This window comes from Oryzias melastigma, linkage group LG3, assembly GCF_002922805.2.
Source record: "Oryzias melastigma strain HK-1 linkage group LG3, ASM292280v2, whole genome shotgun sequence".
Lineage (NCBI taxonomy): Eukaryota > Metazoa > Chordata > Actinopteri > Beloniformes > Adrianichthyidae > Oryzias > Oryzias melastigma.
Genome location: NC_050514.1, coordinates 20,518,490 through 20,539,547, shown reverse-complemented (window position 1 = coordinate 20,539,547; position 21,058 = coordinate 20,518,490). Strand labels below are relative to the sequence as shown.

Here is a 21,058-nt window from a genome sequence, read left to right as displayed (position 1 = left end):
AAAGGTGCTTGACCCTTCCTTGTTGTAGTCACACAGAGACACTTGTTGGCCTCATTCACTCTGGTTATGCAGCTGAAATCATAACTTAATTTAGGAATAATTCTGCAATATTTTTTTTTTTAATATACAGGATATAAGATTTCTCTGAGCAGCTGGAGGATTTTTGGCAACAGGGTGTTGTATGGGGCATTGCATGCATCTGAGACTGTTATTTTGTCTAGAGCCTTTGTAAAATCTGACATCTTGGATGTAGTCAGAAATTGAATCTTATCCACTCCTTTTATTTTTGTATTAATATTCCTACGGATGGATCCAGCACCTGTGACGATATCCAGAAATGTGGTGAAACATCTAACTGGGACTCTCTCCATACTTCAATTAGCACTGACCAGTGTTTTCTAAAAGATAATGTTTGGTTTTATCCCTATCGGCTTCTTTACATAAACACAACTCACAGGCTCTCTTTGAAAAGTAAACACTAAATGTTTTTCCCAAGTAGGACACAATATCCTCTTCTGTATTTCTATCTTTTCATGTATTGCTATATAGCTGCAATTTCAGATATAAATTTAGCAGTAAAAGTAAAAAAACAAACAAAAAATTATGTTCTAAGCAAGCATTTTAAATGATGAAAAAAAAGTGCAGTTAGTGGAATGGAAAACAGTATTTTCATGCATGTTTACAATGTTGAAGCAGTTTGGTGTTTTTTTTTTTGTTTGTTTTTGTTTTTCTTAAATGCAGCAAAGTTAACAACACAAACTTTGCATTTTCATTTGTCTAGCATCAAGTTGGCAATTTAAGAATAAATATTTATGGTAATTATTTTATTATTTAAATACTCAAAATTAGTTAAAAATTTGAAATAATTCTTTAAAAAATACGTACATTACATTTTAATTGTAATTAAAGTTTTTTCCTGTTACAAATATCACAAAATATTGTAACATTTTCTTTGCAATCAGAAAAGCATAATGAAAGTGAAGTTTAAAAAAGGAAAAGAGGTCAATGATGTCAACAAGGAAATGGTTTGATTTTATTCTGATTCGATATGATAGATATATCTAATATATATTGTACGTTTTATTTCAGAACTGCTACAAAGGATGTTTTAGACTAAAAAAAAGTCTTGAATGTTTAATGATGCATAAAATGAACAAAGAAGTGTTTGGTTTTTTTTAGATTGAATGGATGGATGGATGGATTTTTTTATTTTTTATAAAATGTTTACCAGGTACAGAGTAAATTGCAGGTAAACGTGGAAAATTTCTATATATAGGTCGTTACCTGGTGTGGTTTCCCTGTAACTGCCTCCTAGCTTCCACCTTATCTGTGGCCTCGGTTGTGACGTCATCCTGGTCAGCGTAAATAATTGGTTGAGGCCTTCAGGACAGGTAGTTCAGTTTAGTGGGAGACTGTTCTTGAGCCTTTTGTAAGTAAAACAGCTGGGATTTTGTCGCTGAGAGGAAATATGACACTTCAATTTAATACATAGCATTTTGCCCTTAAATGACGAAATAATTAATTTTGGGGAAGGAAAAATAAAAACACTAGTAGGTAGGTACCTTATTTGTGACCGAAACTGTTTGCTTCCTGCTACACCTGTCACTCTTTTAGGGGAACTTTCGGTTAGCTAGCGCTGAACTCATTCCGCTGAGTATGCGACACGTCTGTCGTGGGTAACACGTAAGAATGCTCGCTTTATTGTTGCATTTGTGTCGTCGATATTACTAGCTAGTGTTTGAGTAGAGGTTTATGGGGGCACGGCTCGGTTTTTTTTAAGTGTACCGTCAATTAACGCAGAGCTGCTGGTGCGCAGGTGCGTGCCATGTTGTTTCTCCTGTCGATACTCGCTCAGCTGCTGAGCGGTGGACATCTGGCCTGCATGAGGAGCCCACTCTCCCAACCCCAAGACGAGGACGGTAAGGACATGTCTCGGATGTGTTCGAACCCGCGCGCGCAGATCTAACATATCTTTATAACCGTGTGTGCTCCCGGTCGCAGTGTTCGTGGATGAGGGGAACGCAAAGCTGTTCCTGGGTCGCCACCTGCTGTTGAATCGGTTTGACTTTGAGATTTTCGTGCCCGGTAATTTGGAGAGGGAATGCTACGAGGAGGTCTGCAATTACGAGGAGGCGAGGGAGGTCTTTGAGAACGTCCCAGCTACAGTTAAGTGATGCCGTTCAGTCGTGGAATCAGAGGGTCTCACTGCAACGCTAATAATGATCCTCCCACCTTTTCTCTCTCTCTCTTCATATTTCCCCCATCTAGAATGATTTCTGGAAAACATACATAGAAGGTAAGAGAGATTCACCCGTAAGATTACATAACAAAATTCACCCAGGATAGATCTGATATAATACTAGTCTTTCACTGATTAAAATTACAGATTTTCCTTAAAAATTTATAAAATTATGTAATAGGATATAAATAGAAACTAAAATGTACCACTAAAGGCAATAAATAGAAGTTATTAAATGATTATCCAATCATACTTAAAAATCATTGGCTACATGGGGTACTTTGATTAACCCCATGATGCCTGAATGTATTCCAGCTATGAAAAAAAAAAAAACTTGTTTTTGTTTTCTACGAAAGCCAAGAACATCCTACCCTGCTTAGTTTTGTTTTCCTGTCTTCCATTTCCTCATAACATCTTCTATCATCACGACAAAACAATTTTTGCCTAGTCGTGATAGTGAGATAACAAAGAATATACTGCAGCGTCCCTCTCTCCGTTTTCCATACTGAGGCGTATTCTACTAAAGTATCTCTATTTTGCAGTTACTGTTGGCCATAACCAACGCTGTACAGCTTGCCTAACAACTCTCAACAACAGCAAAAGACATTTTTTGATTTACTAGTAGAGCTGCGCTCCATCTCGCGCAAAACCAGTTGCTTACTCCTTCTATGTCGAACACCAGAAGAACTAATCAATTTGTAATTGGTTAATTTCTTCGTGGTCTAATTCCGGCAGAGATTGTGCCAATGTTATCAGTCACAAACAACGTCCAAATCATTGTCATTTGGGGAGAAGGTTGCCCCGGTTACAGCTGCTGCATCAGTGACCAAATGAGGGAATCTAACGGTCTACATGCATGAGAGGGGCAGGTTGGATGGACTGAGTGTAACTCAGGATTTTGTCTTTTATCATGACAAAAAACTTGTTTTCTTGTGATTATGAGATAGATGTTATCACGAAAAAACAGGCAAAAAAAAGCAGGGTAGGCTGTTTTCGTCTTCCATTCTTGTTTCCAAATTAAGGTAATTTTGAAGCCAAAGTGAATTGATGCATATTTAGGGGTTAAAAATATTAAATTCTACACTGTTCACCTACTTTTTTTATCTGGTTTGTGATATCTGCAGGTGGAGGCTCAAATCAGCCTAAAGTTGATGTGACGGCTCTCTTGGTGGCATTAATTTCCACCGCGGTAGCTGTGGTTGTCATCGGCCTTTTAACCTGGTTTTTCTGCCATAAGAAATACAAAGGGGGCTTAAGCAGTACCAGGTAAGCAGCGTATTACTGAACTCGTCCTTCAGGTGCCTCTGGTTCACAAGTTTTATTAGTTTACTTTAGGATTATTACAGATTTTACAAAGCACATGTGTCATTTCTGACAATGTAGTTCTCAAAGAAATGTGTAAAAAGATTTTAAAAAGTTCAACAATAATAATTACATCCCCAATACTCTTTATTCCCAATGTGGTGTGTGAATTGCAGCACCTTAGGGTGTTTTTCTTATGAGGTAGCATTAATGCTAATACAAATGCAAACGCTCTGACTAAAATCATGAATCAAACATCACATGGCAGATGTCTGTAAGAGCTTTTCATAATCCTAGCTGTCTGAGTAAGCACATACCGATGTGGCAACGTGGCATGTGTTACTGTTGTGTGTCACTAAAAATGAGCAGGAATGGTTTAGTTGTTGTACCGTCACCTGCTGTGAATTATGTTTTCAAACTTTGACTTGCTAGAATTTGTTCCTGTGTAAGGCCAGCGCTAGATTCATCCACCACCAGCACAGAGTGGAGTCTGAGTGCATCTATGTGCAATTTGTCTTGAGGAATGGTTTCTTTGTTTTTGCTCTTGTCTCTTTATCCAACCAAAAAGCCATCCTTGCTTTTTAAGAATGGCTCAAGTTTCCCAATAGGTTTGCTGTACTGTTTCAGTAATTGTAGAGCCGAAACATAAAAAAAAAAAAAAAAAAAAAAAGTGCTGCTCAAAACTTGGATTTAATTGCCCATCTACCAGAATTTTTTCTTCATTCTTTTAACTTCACAGCTCTTTATCCTGATAAAATCAGTGCAAAGCTTGTTACTCAAAGTGTGCTGGATTGGAGCGGTCTGTACCTGAACATCAGGACTCTGCTGACCTGTTAAAAACCTTTGTAGATGTGGTAGCATAAATGAACTGTTCAGAATATTCAAATATGTGAGCTGTATACTTGGGGAGATGCTTAGATCTAACAAAATGCAAGTTATTTTTATGAAAATATACTTACTTTAATAGTAATTTATTATATAGAATTCTTGCAGATAAATGGATGATTGAGTTTAAAGAGCATGTATTGTTATTGATGTGACAGAAACTAAAAACATCCACACTTGTGGAATTTAAAAGTGTTAGTCTAAAGCAGCAGCAGAAAAAAAAGATCTGCTCCCTCAATCATCTTTCTCTTCTTAGCACATAATTGTTACATTTTCTCAGACATTTACTGCATACTTCAAAATGATTGTTTGGAATCTGTATATCCCACAATACATACATAACATTATAAAAATAGTTTCCAAATTTTTAAGGGTTGTTTGACGTTGTGGTTTATGCACAACAGGTTCAGCCCCAAGACCGATAGCCTGCAGAACAAGAAAAACTGTACTAGTAGTACACTAAATGATTTGAAAATGTCACCTGGACTGACGGGCGAGTTTTGGTTCTTTCAGTAATTAAGTAGAAAATTAGATCTGATGGCCATGTATTCAGTCCAAACTCTTTGCATTTGAAAATTGATCATAAAATGTGGAAAAACGGGAAGAAATCCATTGTTCTTATTTACATAATGAAATGATTTACAGTACTTAAGTAAAGTTTAAAAAATGAGATTCAGATGTATTGACTTATTCTCCAAGTTACCTGAAACATTTCTTAATCCTATACATTGACACGTTAAATAAAATGGTTTGCATTAAACAGTGAAAAAAAAAAAAAACTTTTTTTTGTTAGCACCCTGTTGTCCCACTATTATAAAGTCCTCTGCATCAGCTCACAAAGGAATGTTTTTTTATTTTTTTTTATTTTAACACAAACTTTTCCTCACAGTTCCATGCGAGCGAGGCCCAGGAGGAGTAATGTATCTCTAATAATGCGACGACTAGAGGAGGTGGCTCTGGAACCTGGGGTTCCTCCACCATCCACACACCCCACTGAAATGGAAGACGCTTCAGGCCTCCCCTCATATGAACAGGCAATTGCGAGAAGTGGCCAGCATGATGCCCCGCCTCCTCCATATCCTGGGTAAGATAAATATGGCTTCTTTCAGTAATTCCGAAAGCCTTCAAAGACCCACTCTGATCATCTTTTGAGCCATTATAAGTGGTCCCAGTGTTATTATGCTGTTAATGGTCCATATAAAAAAACGTGTTGGGCCGGGAGCATTGGTGTGAGCAACCCCACCCCCCTTCCCATCACCCATAAGTGAGAACTGTGTGTTTACACGCTCTCCTACTAGCTTATGGCCCCTTATATTCCTAACTTAGCATTAGCAGTGCAACAAAAATGGCGAACAATATTGAAGCTATCCAGCCGTACAGTTCTGAGCCAGATACCAGCTTGGACGAGGAAAAACAAAGTCGTACATGGATCTAATTGTCAGCAAGTGGATACATCCAAATGGAGCGGAGCAGGGAGGTTGTTGCCAACCCAGTGTATTTTTTTATGTAACAAATACATTTTATTTTTATTTTTTGTCTGCTCCTGATTCATGATTTGAATAAAGAAGTACTCAAATATGTAATTTTAAGCTTATGTCCTCCATCAGAAAAGTTCCCCAGGAATACATTAAAAACCACAAACAATGTTCATCGGAATGTGTCTTTAAAGACTCTTGTGATAATAAAGACTACTGCAACACTCTTACAATACATCAAAAGATGGTTGGAGTTGGACTTTAATAAACATTTTATTAACAGAATCAAACCTAAATAATACTTAAAAAAATAAAATTTTTGTGCGCTTTTTTTCTAGATCAAGACCTGGGACTCTTCGACGGTAGTATCTTCTGTCAGGACCGTAATAAATCGGCATTGAATGAACAGTTTGTCAGAATTTAGTCCACGTTGTATCCATCTTTTAATCGTCAGGATTGCAATTGTGCCTTATATTTGTTCTTTTGTTAAAGCTGTTTTGTTTTTCTTCTTGCAAACAATGAAGCACAAACGTATTCCAATATTTATCAAAACAATATGGTTAATTTTTGTTTCAACTGTTCTAAGTTTATAACAATGACTTAAAGAAGTTAACAGATGTGGTTGGAACCTGTGCTAGATATATTTGTCAATTTCTCTGACTATTTCAGTTTTTTTTAGCCTGTCTAAATAATATTCACAATGTCTGTATAACTTAATTAGTAACAAAATCTGACTAAAATCTGAAAATGACCATTTCTGTGACTATCCTACAGTATGTCTTCATTGGGATATATTGGTAAGCTGTAATGAATCTGTGAGGGACTTCAATCTGGGCAGTTTAGTAAAAAGTTTGGATGCATGTATCAAACTGTTGAAACATTCCGTTTCTGAAGGTCTGGTTCTTCAAAAAGCTGCAAGTTTTATCAGCATTGTTTTCATCTAGAAATATTTCACAAGTGAAAAAAAAAAAAACAGGAAAATATTATTGGCATTAACTTGTGGCTGAGACTGAATCCAGGTTTTAATGCAAACAAGGTTATGTAGCAGATAAGATTATTTAATTCAAAGATAATGGTAGTTAATAAAGATGACTTTATTTGCAAGTGATTAACTGAACACATTTTTGTTTCTATGTTTGGTATTCTATCACGGCAAAAACACATTTTATTGTACTTTTACTCTTTTTGCGTGTGTTTAATTTCATCATCGTACTGGTTTGCTGCTTTTGTCTCAATGAAAATGAAGGAGCCATTATTTTGAGTTGTCGGCTGCTAGAATACACTCGGAGTAGCATATTTGTTTGAGAAACACTGTAAAGTAACACTCAGGGAGAATTAATTATTGTATGTTATCGTCTGGACTTTATACATGAACTATGTGTGGGTGTTTCAAAGACTTTTTCTTCAACATTTGTCTTTCAGAGAATCTTTGTTAACTTTAATGTACAAACTTCACTAAAAATTTTACAGTAATGTTTGTGCCAAATGTTTTACAGTCACAGCCAATGGAAACTTTAAGAATATATAAAATAATGATTTGATTTTCTACCTATTATGTCAATGAAAGTACCACAATCTGAACAAAAAGCTGGAAATTGTAATAATTTCATTGCTGTTATAGAAATACAGAGATTGGTAAATTTAAGTACTCTTCCTTATTGACCAACCACTGTGTGGCTTCATGTAACCAAAACCCCCTGATCTTTGTGTCAAAGTTTTATTACTTTCTTGAACTCAAAAATAAACTTTCTTTCTTCATCTGTAAAACTGAGCTCAAGTTTAGGACGCCTGGTAAAATGTGTTCATTTTGTTCAAACAGAATTATTCTAAAAGGATTATATTTAACATTGAATAAACAAGAATATCCTAATTTTGAATCTGTCGTGTTTTTTTGCAAGTCAAATTCAGGCAATCTGTGTTTCAGAATGGACATCAAACATTTCACTTTTTTTCTAATTTTATATACATATATATATTCTCCATGCTAGCTTTGCTTTGTCATATAAGTAAAATAATATGTATACTGTTTTTTTTTTTTATAGGCTGATGTTATACGCACGTGTGATGGAAATGCATGTTGGTCACATGTAATATGTGCAGCCAAGATGCATGTTGCTGCATTGTCTGCACGTAATTTAAGTGCGTCCAAGTCTGAATTTTGTCATTGGCTGCACCTATTTCATTTATTTTTTCAGTTCATAAAGAGCACATTAAAATAACATATTCCGTACACAGCATAAGTCCACATATCTTCATGACAGGAAAGGAGTAGTGAGAGAAAAAAAAAAAAAGTTAAAGTCCCACTATAGCTGTCACACTCTCAGATGGGTGAAATGTTTTGATCCATCCCCTGGGGAATGATATAACCCTGTATTTTATCCAGGCTGGGGACCGGCACAGGGAGACCCAGACTTGGGGGCCCTTGTGTCTACATAGTAAAAAGACCAAATGTTTGTGTTTTTATGTGTTAAAAAAAGTATCGACAGAAAAATCCAAGTCTATTTGAAAAGTTGTCTCTTGTTTATTAGTCAAATGGTTTGAAGATAATTGATTCACATCTTAATAATTTAAAGGGGAAAAATACTATTTTGTCAAAGCAGCTATTTTTATCATGGGCTGTCAAATTTGACTGTGATTTTTAGAATAACAGCTGTGCCACCACTTAGCTCCATCGATCTATGCATGTAGACAGTAAAAATATAAAATAAACTCATAAATGTGGTTTGAGTCACACTCAGAAAATCAGTATTTCTTTTAACATTTTAAAATAATTGAAGGCAGTTGCATATCTTACAAGAACACAACCAGTAAAAACTTTATGTCTGCATAAGAAAGTGGTATTCTAGTCGCTTAATGTACACGTTTTAGCATTTATAATGCAGAAGAAAATGTCTAATAATTCAAAATCAGCGCCACACCTCTCGCTGCAAAGTTTCCTTTGGGATGGTCACGTGGTTTTCTTTGCGTGGCGAACCATCTCCCTGAACAATATTGCTCCAATACTTTTACTTCAAATGTTAAAAGTGTGCGTTTGAGCAAGTCGAGTTCTGCTATCGAGAGTTCCAGTGTTCCACCAAAGTGCAGCTAGGAGTCCCTGCCGGATTTCCACAGATGTGACTGACTTATATGACGAAACATGGGGGGAAAATAATCACGCGGAGGGAAAGGTAATATTTCGGCCGGGGGGCAACGAGCTTCGGCGTGGGCATTTGCAGACTTTGCTTCGAAGGGGACAGCCTGGGCTGGTCGTCGGGATCGAGCTGCTACGATGTTCGCCTGCTGCTCCGCGGAGCTCCGTTGGGGACGGGAACCTTTCGCCGGATGATGGACAGGAACTACCCGAGCTCCAGCTTTTCGGACGCGCTGGCTGCACCACCACAGACCGTAGCTTCGTGGGCCTATGAGCGCGGCTCGGCTACTATCAAACCAAGGTAAAAGATTAAGGAGAGGGCGGGTCAGTTTCGCAAGGAAATCTCGGTGATGGAGGGCCTAGCTCTGAGGGGGGAAGAAGTGCAGGAGTCCTTAAGGTTTTGAGGAACACCGAAGGGAAACGGAGAAAAATACTTTCAGCGGAGTTGTTGTAACTGACTTATCGAAGGGCTTTAGCTAAACATTACCTGGTTCGAATTTGCTAGCAAGTAACAAGTAACTAGCAGGTAACTACACATAAAAGAAGATATTTGGTTATTGGTCATTTGACTTTCATAGCAACAGTTCTGTCGTTTTATCGGCCACAGTCTGAGCTTCGTTCATCCTAACGCAAACCATGCTGGGTAATTAGCAAAAAATGCTACTTAAGAAAAAACAATGAGATACCTTAACATTTTCCCTAATACTGTAGCTAATTTATTTTATAAACATAGTTTTTATAACTTGAGTCTATTAAAGCTATTTTTTCTACACTAAATACATATTTAAACACCTCTGGGTTATCAAATGACAGAAATACTACTTAAAAACACTGTTTTTGGTCAGCTAAGAAATTAAAAAATTATGCATATGGGGGCTTTCTTGTATGCTTTGTTTGTTATGGTCTTTAAATGAGACCAATGACAACTTTTCACCTTTGTTTTTGTTGTATTTTGGCTGTTTTACCTTTAATATTTTAATGCCATTGGTGTTTACACCACTACGTTTTACCTACTTTTTAAATATTTGCAGGTAAATGTTTGTTTAGGATATTGTGGTTGATTATTTACCAGCGTAGTTGCATTAGATTCTAACATTTTGGTTTCATCTTACCTCATGAATAGCTTAGGTGTGACTTAAATTTGTTAAGAACATAATTATGGAGGACACTATGATCCGCTGTGCTTTGAGAAGAATTCTTAGCTTCGGTGTACAAACAAGAACCTGTTTGATGGACCTAAATCAAAAACAATTCTAGTAACTGTTGTCAATCCCAGTTCAGTTTCAAGTTATTAAATTCCTATTCCAATCATTTTTTGATTTAGTTTACAAGACTGTCATTTTCTAGGAGATAGTTTCTGCAGATTTGCTTTAGTTCCTCAGAAATGTATTCCTGAGTTGTAGATGGGACTGTTGGCACGGAGTAAGCCTGTCCTGATTTCCCATCATTCCTTTGTTCACACTTAAAATAAATACTCAGAAATACAGTGTAATCTTATTTTTCTTTAAAAATGTCATCCTTCATGTGAAAAGTGCTAAAAGTACATGTTAAAAACGTCAAAAAAACATATATTTTTTAAATTGGAGTGGGTCTTGAATCAAGATTTGTTGTATCAGTTGAATCCTAAACATCTTTCTGAATTGGAGATTGCAGAAGGCCATGGAAATTGGGCACACTTCCATGAAGATAGTTGCATTTTCATATGCTTAGTTAACAACCTAATTTATTAGCCACAACCAGGCCACTTTCTTATAGTCTGTTGGCTGTTGAGCCATGGGTTTACTCATTACTTTTAACCATTTGCTAGTTTTTTTTTTTCTAAATAAGTTAAGGAAACTGCTTTATTTACAGCATCTTTTAGATTTTTAATTGCAGTTCTTGTTCAGTATATATATATATATTTAAACTTATAATGCATATAATCTTACTTGTTACAGGTTGATTATAATTATTCAAATTTTAGTTTTTTTGTTTTCTTGAATGACTGAAAATACATTATTTTTTCAACATCAATTGTCTGTGCTCTCAGTTATGGCGCAACGCTCCTCGATGGAGAGCTCCTCCAGCAGCAAAGTTATGCTTCCTCACACCAGCTTCCTTCATACAATACCTTACACGTTCCTGCTGGAGCAGGTGAGTTCTGCATTCCATATAGCAAAAGATTGTTTTGCTTTTTAAAGTTTTTATTTTTTTCTTTTCTCAAAATCTTGGGTTCTTTGCGATCACCTTATCGATTTCTTTTACTGTCAGGAACACTCGAGTCAAGCAGCAGCTCTCCTGTGACCTCAGTCATGAGCTTCCTGACAGCCACCGAGTCGAGAAGTCTTCAGGCTGGTCCTGCTAGTGCCTCATTGCTTCCTCCTTTTAGACCTCCATCGTGGCCTACTGGTGAGAAAACATGAACGTAACTGAAACTTTCACAGCCATCATTACGAACATGTAAACTGCTTTGCTCAATTTTAGTGTTAAGCGTACAATAGGGCAAAACATTACTCAGTCACTGAGTGGACAGGTGTCTTTGATACAGAGAATGACTTTAAACAGGTGTCTTTCATAAAGGTAACGAGTGGAGGATAGAGATCTCCAGGAAGTAACAGGTCTGTGAGGGACAGATTTCTTTCTTGTTTGTTGGAGCTAAATACTTATTTTTAGCACAGTTATATGAATACATTCCTTAAAAATCATCAAATGTGATTTCCTGGATTCTTTTTTTTTATTGTCTGTTATCGGTAAAATGTTGCTACGATAAACATTAAAGCCTTCTGTCATCTTTTTAATCAGGACAACTTGCAGGATCAGCGCTGTTGTCTTGTATGAAATCTTAGCAATTAATGAAATTAAAGCTTCTGTTTTTGTAAATCTATTTTTTGTTCCAGGAATTAAAGGTTTAATTTTGTTGGTTGGAAAGTAGTTGCTTTAGAAACCATATTAAAAATTCTAAAAACAAAAATTAATCTAAAGATTTGTTATTATTTGTTGGATCAGCCAATCAAAAAAAGTTCTTGACAGGAGTTTCTTCATGGGGTCAAGTAGACCATGTTTTGTTCTGGTTAAAGTATCTAAACTTGTGCAAAGGTTAACACAATGTAACATGACGACATTCACTGCGTAATGCCTTGTTTCAAAACAAAAGGGCATTACGTCATGCTTTAGCTCGATCTCAGCACCTTAGGGTAAAAAATTATGGATTATAATTAGCAAAATAAATGTTATTGGGAATGCCTGTGTACTGCTAAAAGTATGATTTGTCTTGAGAACAAAATAGATCTTCAAATAATAATATAAAAAGTTTGAACTATTGAATCAGGTGTAACATTAATGCCTTTCTCGCATCAATTAACCTTTTTATGAATTATAAATAGTCCATTTGGGGTTTATTTAAGATATATTGAATGTGTTTTGTCCTTGTACAAGTGTTAAAGGGATACATGCTTAAAATCTACTTTTGTTTCACTTATTGAATAGTTGATATTAAGATAAAATTGACATGAATTTGTATAGTTAAATGTTAAAACATGATATTATTACAATTTTTGCAAAAAGCAAGAATAGTAATTTTTTTAATGAAGGTTTTTGTTTTGCTTTTAGTTTCGAAGTTATAAAGTTTGGTTTCTATTTCATTTTGATTTAAATATGTTGAAGAATTGAGTTGTTTTCTTTGATAATATCTCTATAAGGGATATATATTTTTTCAATACCAACATTTTCTGATTTTTTTTGTCTAGTCACTCATCTTGTCTTTTGCATATTTTGATGTTTTCTTTGCAGGCACCAACACTTCCACCACAGACTTGTACTTGACCAGTGCTTTGCCCTCTACAGCCACTTTTCCCTCACCTGCTGCTCTGTCATCATATCAGCACACAGGTGCCTACGCTTCCAGGAACTATGCCACCAACGCCTCACTGTCTCTTCAGGATCCTGCTTTCAGCGCTTCCAACAACGGCCTCTTTTCCCACCACGATCACTTGCTTCACCTCAAATCTAGCCAAACTGTGCTTCCCACTGCCCTGGCCTTCAATCATCTCTCTGCCTCCCCTCTGGGCTCAGCTCTCCCTGTGCAGTCCTCGACTTACCGCTCAGCCCAGGAGTCAGCGCCCCATCTCCTGCAACCCCAGTTTAGCCTCCTTCCCTCAGCTCTCCCCTCTCCTCAAGGTGCTGCGCAGCCTTACGGGGCGACAGTTTTCTCCAGCTCTATTGAAAGAGCTCTACAGCGTGAATGTAGTGTAATCAAACACCATCAGAGGCCTTCTAGTGGCCACGTGCCCTCAGAGCAGCTGCCCAGTTCGGAGCACTCGTTACAGGGATACTTTGGCTCAAGCGGCGACACAGATGTGTCTTACCAGCAAGATCCCCCTCATCACAGCCCAGTGTCCAGCAGCCCCTCCACAACAGCAAACTCCAGCCAAGGTGCCAGCGGCTCCCCACAACCTAAGAGTGATTGTGTTGCACAAACGTATTCATCCGTATCATTACTGAAACCAGGAGACAGCTCCTTCAAACTGGCTCCATCCTCGGAGAGGAGTAAAGACATTCGCTCTATGAGCCTGAAAGCAGGTTCTCCGGAGCATTACTCCTCCCCCGATGACAAGCAAAACTCATTGATTGCTAATCAGCAGGCTGTCCAGCTATCTAACCTAATAGCTGACAGTTTGCCTCAAACCTATATCACAGCACTCACACAGTCCCAGAGCTCACATTCTACTGCAGATAAACTCTCCTCTGTTTACACTACTCTGTCTTCCCTCTCAAGTCACTCAGAAAACATGGCTTCTGTCGGCCCAAATCTGGCTTACTCGTCCAATCTTGGCCAGGAAGTTCATTATGGAACCCATGTCCAGACTTTGTGTCAAGATGGTTCCGCTGGAAGATACCCCACATCCCACTCTCAGGATGCATCCAGTTTTAATTTTACATCTCAGGAGCAGTCTTTAGCTTCCCAGTCACAAAGCTTCTCTTCGGGACAGTCCCTGAACTCATCATATCCACTAACGTGTGGGCAATCTCTCCCCACATCAAATTCGACTATGGACTTTAGTGGTGTGCAAGATTCAAAAGCTCATAGCGTTTTATCCCAGACACAGACCCAAAATGTTTTGTCATCCCCATTACCTACATACTCCTCAACTCAAACCTTACAAAATGGAATTAGCTCCTCCGGACAGGACATAAAGCCAACGCACGGCAAAGAAAAAATGGAAGCGCTTCCCTTCCAGGACATGGAGGCTCTACGGCAGACTTCCATGGTTTCTAACAGTCTGGCCTCTCATAATATCGTTTATGTGGTTTCAAAAATAGACGAACAGAAGCCACAAAGTGTTATTCGAAGTAACTCGTGTGATGAACACCTCATGGGACTAAATCAATCTAATGTAGCAGAAGCAAAGGATGAACTGATGTGTTCCGTTAGCCAAAACCAAATACATTTAAGCAGCAGCAATGGCCATCAAGCTATCAACACAAAGCCCTCAACCTCCATTATTGTGCCCTCACTTTTACCCCTTTGCCCAGAGCAGCTCAAGCAGCCCCCTCCTCAGCTTCAACCAGAGCTACATCAGCAAAACCAACAGACTCAAAGCCAAAACCTGGCAGTGCACACACAGTTCATCACCGTCCCCAGCAATAAGGTTCTTCTCGAGTCCAGTCAGATGATTCTGGTCCAGCAGCCTCTGGTTCACCAGACTCAGAATAACTCAAAGCTGATATCTTTGCAAGGCTTCCAGCCTGCTCACAGTTTGGGTCCAGTCCACGTTCAATACCTTCATATGGATCGAGACCTGCTCGGACACAGTATTTCAGAACCGCAGGGCCAACAGGGGACCATAGTGTCTGAGCCGAGCTCAGAATGCTTGTCTGCTAAAAACCACTGCAGCCAAGCAGCACATCAGCAGCCAGCTGATGTCAAGAACCACTTTGCTCTCAATTCCATCTGCTTCCCAGAATCCATGCTGCTGACAGATGACAGAAGCATTCTGTCAAATGTTGACGACATCCTGGCTGCTACGGTAGCAGCCTGCGGCGTCACGCCTCAGGACTTCAAAGCCGCAACCTCAGCGGAGGCTGACATGACGGCGATGTCGAGTTCTGTTGACTCCAAAAGACATCTCCAGACGATTGATATGAGGCAAATGTCTGCTGGTTTTTCCTCAGCACAACAAGCCGTCATGGCCAATACGAACTCTCACACCGTCAGCATATCTCTAAACGGGGATCAGACAACTACTGACTGTCAGCACCAACCAGTTCACTCCAAAAGCACTGCTGAACTTGAAATAAATGGGGATGGGAAGAGCTCTGAGAGGGGATACAGCTCAGAAGACCAGGTGTTTGACTCTGTGGTTGACCAGAACAAGGCTAAAGAGAATCCCAATTGTGCTGAAACTGAAAATAAATTCATGCTATGTCCAGATGGTGACGACTCCACCAAAAAGAAGGCTCGTTCAAAATCCCAGACCAAACCAGGATGTCCTGAAGATGAGGGGGGATTGGCAAGACCTGTCAAACGCAGCGGGCAAACAAAGCGGCAGAACTCCAAAGGAAGTGACGTCAGCTCACCAACCGGCGCGCAAAGTATGTATGAAGGTTGTCCCCAACAAGAGAGGATCCGGCAGAAGATTCGGGAAGTGGAGGAGAAGCAACCAGAGGTCAAAAGTGGCTTCATTGGCTCCTTCCTGGACTTTATCAAGTCTGGCCCCAAGCAGCAGTACTCTCAGAACCCGATGAGAACGGTCAGTCGCCCAAGAAAACCCTCCACCTCGTCCAAACCGAGCACTTTGACAGTTTTGCCCTGCAAAGTCCAGAGTCTGCCTGGACCTCTACTTCCTCAAGAGAGTCCGGCTCTGAGCTCGCAGCAGAAACGCCTGGAGGACGACCTGCAGAAGAACTTGGAGACACTGCCATCCTTCAGTTCAGATGAGGAGGAGAGCACTGGGAGGAACCAGGCTCTGAGGAACAGCATCACCTCAGCATTGTCGTCTCTGGATGAAGCCTCAGATCGTAAAACAAGGACAGGTAACACTGATTCAGCAGAAAAGCCAAGAAAAATGGCAATACTTCATTTACATTTTTCCACAAGTTAGAGAATGTGTGTTTTGTGTGGATCATGATGGATTTCCAATCCTATCTTCTAGATAACCAAATTCACAGCTTGATGATGAGACAGGACCACGTTCCCTCCGTATCACACGCCGTCGCTCACGCCTGCTTGCCGCAAATCTCCTCTCCAGCTCCGGTAACAACCTCAGTCTCGGGAAGAACTGCGTTTGCGGCCAAAGATCAGCACGCCGTGACCCCCACTGGCCAACTGGCGATGCAGCTGCCAGCTGTGGCTGTAGAGGGACTCACGGACGAGGAGCTGTCCGACAGCGGGGGAGAGGGCATGTATCGGGAGAGAGACGAGTTTGTCGTCAGGAATGAAGACATCGAAACCTTGAAGGTACTTAAATATGGATTTAATGCATCTTTTCTTTTGTGTAGCAAGACACACTTAAAAATAAATTTAAAACTGCTTATTAGGATAGATTCTTACAATAAATTATGTGATTCTCCTAATTTACTTAGTCAAATTATTGAAGTTGCTGAAAATTATGCTGAAAAATGTTCAACCAGTTCAGCTCCAAACAGTATCTATTAGAAAGCAAAACGAGTAACATTTTTGATTATTGTACTTGGAAAAAACTCAGGCATTATAACGCTTCTAATAATCCCACATTTCTAGCATGTATTAGTCCCAATAGATATTCACTGTTGACCTTCAACGAGAGATATTAAGCTGAAATGAACTGGTGCAATGGAAGAAAAGGTCACACAGAAAGGTTTGAACCTGATAAAGGTTAAATGTGTCACTTCTAAGCTAAACTACTCAAAACTTTAGTCATTTTTGCTGTCAAAATATCACAGACATGTTTATTGTACCCAAAAACCACAATAAATAAGTATGTTAAGTAAATAGTTAATACTGAAGTTGTGTTTGGTCCATGTTTGATACACTTTGTTAAAAATTTGGTTCAAACCTCGATTTTTGGGTCACGGTTTTGTTTCAGTTTAATATAAGATTTATGTATTACCAAAAAAAAAGCTAAAAATTCAGAAAAAATATATTTTTTAATTTACTAATTGGCAAGTAACAATAAAGAAAAAACTTTTAGCTTTACTATGTAAATGTAATAAAAAAAGCAAATAATAAATCCTTAAATTTATCACAATGCAGGTTTTTTAAATGTAAACCCAATAGTATGCAGTATGGATGCAACACTTTTCCTGGAAGGTTGGCGCCAGTGTTCGGCAGCGAAGCCGCCATCAGCACATGAATATATGTGTGAATAGGACTGTGACTGTTAAGCGCTTTGGGTATTATCCAAGTATTTACCATTCCCCGACTACTGTATTTAGTTCAATAGTATAGCATACTGCTTGTTTTAACCTGACTATTGTGGCATCCCTCATGTCCACACGGTGAGTGTGCTCTGTGCTATTCGTGTCCAGGAGACGATGAAGGCTGGCAGTGAACCACCAGCCATTTGGAAAGTGCAGAAGGCTCTGCTGCAGAAATTTGTGCCGGAACTAAGAGATGGGAAAAGAGTTTTTTCTGCCACAAACAGTGTAAGAAAAAGATGCACAAGTGTTTGATTGTTCTGAAAAATGTTGACAGCACATCACCTGTATTTATTTTTCTTAATTTTGGTGTGTGTAACAGTACCTTGGATACTTTGGTGATGCCAAGACCATGTACCATCGAGTGTATGTGAAGTTTTTGGACACGGTTAACAAAAGGGAATACGTGCGCGTTTGTAGTCGAAAGCCTCGCTGTAAGCCGCTGAGCTCGCTGAGGTAAATGCTCAACACCGCCACTTTATGGTTCGGTGGAAATGTTGCTAACTCCTTTTGTCGCGTTTCACAGAGGAGTTCAAGTAAAAACCCTTCTGGGCTTGACGGCTCCGGCTTCTTCTGTGATCCAGAGCCAAAAGCCCAGAGTCAAACAAATCAAACCAAAGGCAGAACCACCTCCCAAGAAGAGAAGAAAATGGAAGGAAGAGTTTTCCCAGACTGCATCTGGATCATCTGCTGAAGATGATGGTGAAAAATATGTTCTTTTTCTTAAAATTAAGTCTTAATTTGGGGGTTCTAATGTTACCCTGTGTATGTTTCTCTCTGATGAATTCTCAGAGTCAAACTCCACACTTTCATCACGGTTCCTCAAAACACGAACCATGAAGGAGACATTCAGGAGCTTCGTGGAGCTCCTCATCAGCATCGCTTTAGACGAAGATGTGATGACAGCACTTGAAAGAGCAAATGGTTAGAAATGAACTTTTTTTTTTTTTTGGACATCAAGCGACTTTAAGGATTTATATCTATATTTGTGGGGTTTCAGATGAGTTGCTGCTGCCGCACATGAAAAGAGTGGACGGTTTGATCACTGACAACAGGAAGCGTCTGCTCCACAAACTTCACCTCGGTCAAGTCCTGAAGGTGAGCTTGTGCACCAGACAGCCAATCGAGTGTTCATTTTCAATTTATTTTTTAATATTTCCATCAGATGGCCTTGGACAGCTTTCCAGAGATCTCAGTGGTGACTGAGTTAAAGAAGGACGGGGAAACTCCAGCTTTTAAGGTACGCCTTAGTGGAAAGGCCTACAACAAGAAGACTATGAAGCCTCACAAAGTGCCGAGCAAAGTTCCCCAGGTGAGAAAACAAAATGGCTTTTTTGTCAAACTCCTGATTGTCCACCAGAGGGCGCACTGTCGTTGACTTGTAAATATGAAGTTTTAAAATTGCTTTCTTCTTCTACTCTTGTATATATTTTAATAGAATGAAAACAACCTTTTGTAGCATTATTAATTATGTTTTATCCCCTTCTCTAGGAGTACACGGTGGACCAGCAGAAAACTCAGTGGTTCTCCCTGTACCACTCCTTGCAGCATTACAAATACCACACATACCTCATGTGTAAGGATGAGGTAGGATATTGTGTGCAGAGTGTTCAAAGGAAATGTGCTTTCAGAAATTAATGTTTTTCAGGTTTAAGCTCCTTTGTTTTCTGCCGGTGTCCCTCAGATTGCATCTCTGCGGGTTCAGACGGGGGACCTGGGGCAGGAGGAGACTGTGAAGAAGTGTCTGGAGAACGGAGCGTGGGTAGAGGGGCTCTTCGATCGTTTCGGAGAGCTAATCAATCAGGTGCAGCAGGTCTGCAGATGATTCAGCGTTGGCTCACACGGATCTGAAAAAGTGGGAGAGACGGAACGACGAAAACAATAAAAAATGTTGTGCTTAAAGACTTCTCCATCGCCATGGCAACGGGAACGATTTCCTCTTCTCCAGCCACTCAGTGATGAAAAATCTACTTTTTCTACTCTCTCCCAACACCTGACGTCCGCAGAAAGCAGTTAACTAACAAAAACTTTATGTTGGAATATTTCCAGATTGTGCATCTCCTAGTCAAGGTAGATTTGTTAAACTTTTTGCAAAGATTATTATTTTTTTTATGTTAGGTATCTAAAAATACTTTAGGGACAAACTATAATAATAGGAAATGGAGCACAGTAAGTCTGAATGCCTTCTGTTTTTAATCAGTTTCCTTGTGTTATTTCAACAAACTCAAAGAGTTGATTGACTGTACAGAGAATCTATACGTAATACATATCTGTAGTTGCAGACGTTTTGTAGAACAGCCATCATTTTGTCATGGACTGCCAGCTCTTGTATATGAAATGTACATTTTGTATTAAAGTTAAAAAGGGGGGTTTTCTTGGGGAACTGAGCTTGTGCAAGCTGCAGTCGGACGTAAACGCATCAAACCCTCTGATGCTTTTAAATCAATCACTGCAGTTTTTCTGCTGTTCATAACCAGAGTCTTAGGATAATATGTGAATCTTTATATTACTTTATATGCATAGCACATTTTTATGACAAGTATCTATTTTTCTCAGAGCTTAAATATTATTTTTGTTCGTTTCTAAAAAGCATTTTTTCATAGTCTTTTCACAGTTCTCCACAGATGGATTTTTGAGTCGATTTCAAGTTTTATGATATCAAAAGTGATTGTTCTTTAAAAAATGCAGTTTGTAAATAAAATGTCATATACTAGTTGTGTGTTTTGAAATATATACTTTTTTGAGAGTTTTCTTGAATTCAGTCACCAGGAATTTAATGTTTACCTCTTTCATGAGGAACTAGAATTTTTCTTAGAATATTGTGTCAGTGAAAGTGGCCTCTTGAGAAAGGTTTTTACACGAAATCTCCGGGTCAGCCGTGTTTGTGTTTTCATAACCTTGCACCGCCACATGAAGGTCAGTTAAAGTTAAACTCTGCTTGCTGAGAGTATTCACTTCAATAGAGCGCACCAAGGTGAAAAAGTGCGCTCCTCCCATCAGCTTTTCTCTGAACTGCTTCAACCATTTTGCAGAGAGAGATGAAATACTGTGACCGGCAACAATGTAAAGGGGGGAAAACGTAGTGTAAGGGGGTGGGAATCCCTGATACAACAACAGAGCGTTTGTGGTGCAGCTCTGTGACCACTGTCCTCTGTCCTTTTAGGATTTGGGGGAGGAGGGCAGTCCAGTCTGCCAAGCATTTGAGATTCCAGCAGAGCCAACGCTGATGGGACAACTACTGAGAGCCCGCTGTCCAGATGCAAAACATACCATTTTGGAATTGTTCCCTACGTAGGAGAAAAATCAATTCACTGTTGGGAATTTTTCACAAACAGTTTTGCATTATACCGCAAATCAATGTATAAATCTGAGTACGGGTAAATGTTTGATCATTTCTGCTGCAGTAATTAACTAGTATAGGTCATAGATTTCATTTACTGTGTGTAGGAGTGGCTCACAAAAAAAAAAAAAATCTTCCTCCCTCATTCTCCAACTGGACAAACCGCTTTGGTGAGTTTGAATGTTATCTGGTGCAGTAAATTGTTGGGGGTATTTGTCATCGTCCTGACTGACACAACAGTCGGGGCTTCCTGCTTTATGCTCTGTGTTTGCTGTAAAACAAGTTTGACTCCGGAGCCGCGGAGGACTTTAGAT

At 39.1% G+C, this 21,058-nt stretch overlaps 2 protein-coding genes across 4 annotated transcripts; both read left to right on the top strand.

The window, feature by feature from the left end:
- The first annotated feature begins 1,299 nt into the window (after positions 1-1,299).
- Positions 1,300-7,771, top strand: prrg4 (proline rich Gla (G-carboxyglutamic acid) 4 (transmembrane)). 3 transcript variants are annotated; one of them, XM_024296103.2, is made up of 7 exons: positions 1,300-1,554; positions 1,817-1,919; positions 2,002-2,165; positions 2,269-2,296; positions 3,364-3,505; positions 5,316-5,510; positions 6,240-7,771. In XM_024296103.2, the coding sequence occupies exons 2-7, from the start codon at positions 1,826-1,828 to the stop codon at positions 6,265-6,267; spliced, it is 651 nt and encodes a 216-aa protein (XP_024151871.1). In that variant the 5' UTR covers positions 1,300-1,554; positions 1,817-1,825; the 3' UTR covers positions 6,268-7,771. The 3 variants fall into 3 exon arrangements, with proteins under 3 accessions (XP_024151871.1, XP_024151873.1, XP_024151872.1); XM_024296105.2 differs by having other exon boundaries at positions 1,302-1,429; XM_024296104.2 differs by lacking the exon at positions 1,300-1,554 and adding an exon at positions 1,575-1,683.
- Positions 7,772-8,843: 1,072 nt separating this feature from the next.
- Positions 8,844-20,117, top strand: qser1 (glutamine and serine rich 1). The gene is made up of 13 exons (XM_024295593.2): positions 8,844-9,332; positions 11,061-11,164; positions 11,282-11,419; positions 12,800-16,042; positions 16,162-16,466; positions 17,516-17,632; positions 17,727-17,860; positions 17,931-18,106; positions 18,197-18,328; positions 18,405-18,502; positions 18,570-18,716; positions 18,896-18,991; positions 19,089-20,117. Exons 1-13 carry the CDS (start codon positions 9,223-9,225, stop codon positions 19,227-19,229), a joined length of 4,941 nt encoding a protein of 1,646 aa, XP_024151361.1. The 5' UTR covers positions 8,844-9,222; the 3' UTR covers positions 19,230-20,117.
- Positions 20,118-21,058: the final 941 nt, after the last annotated feature.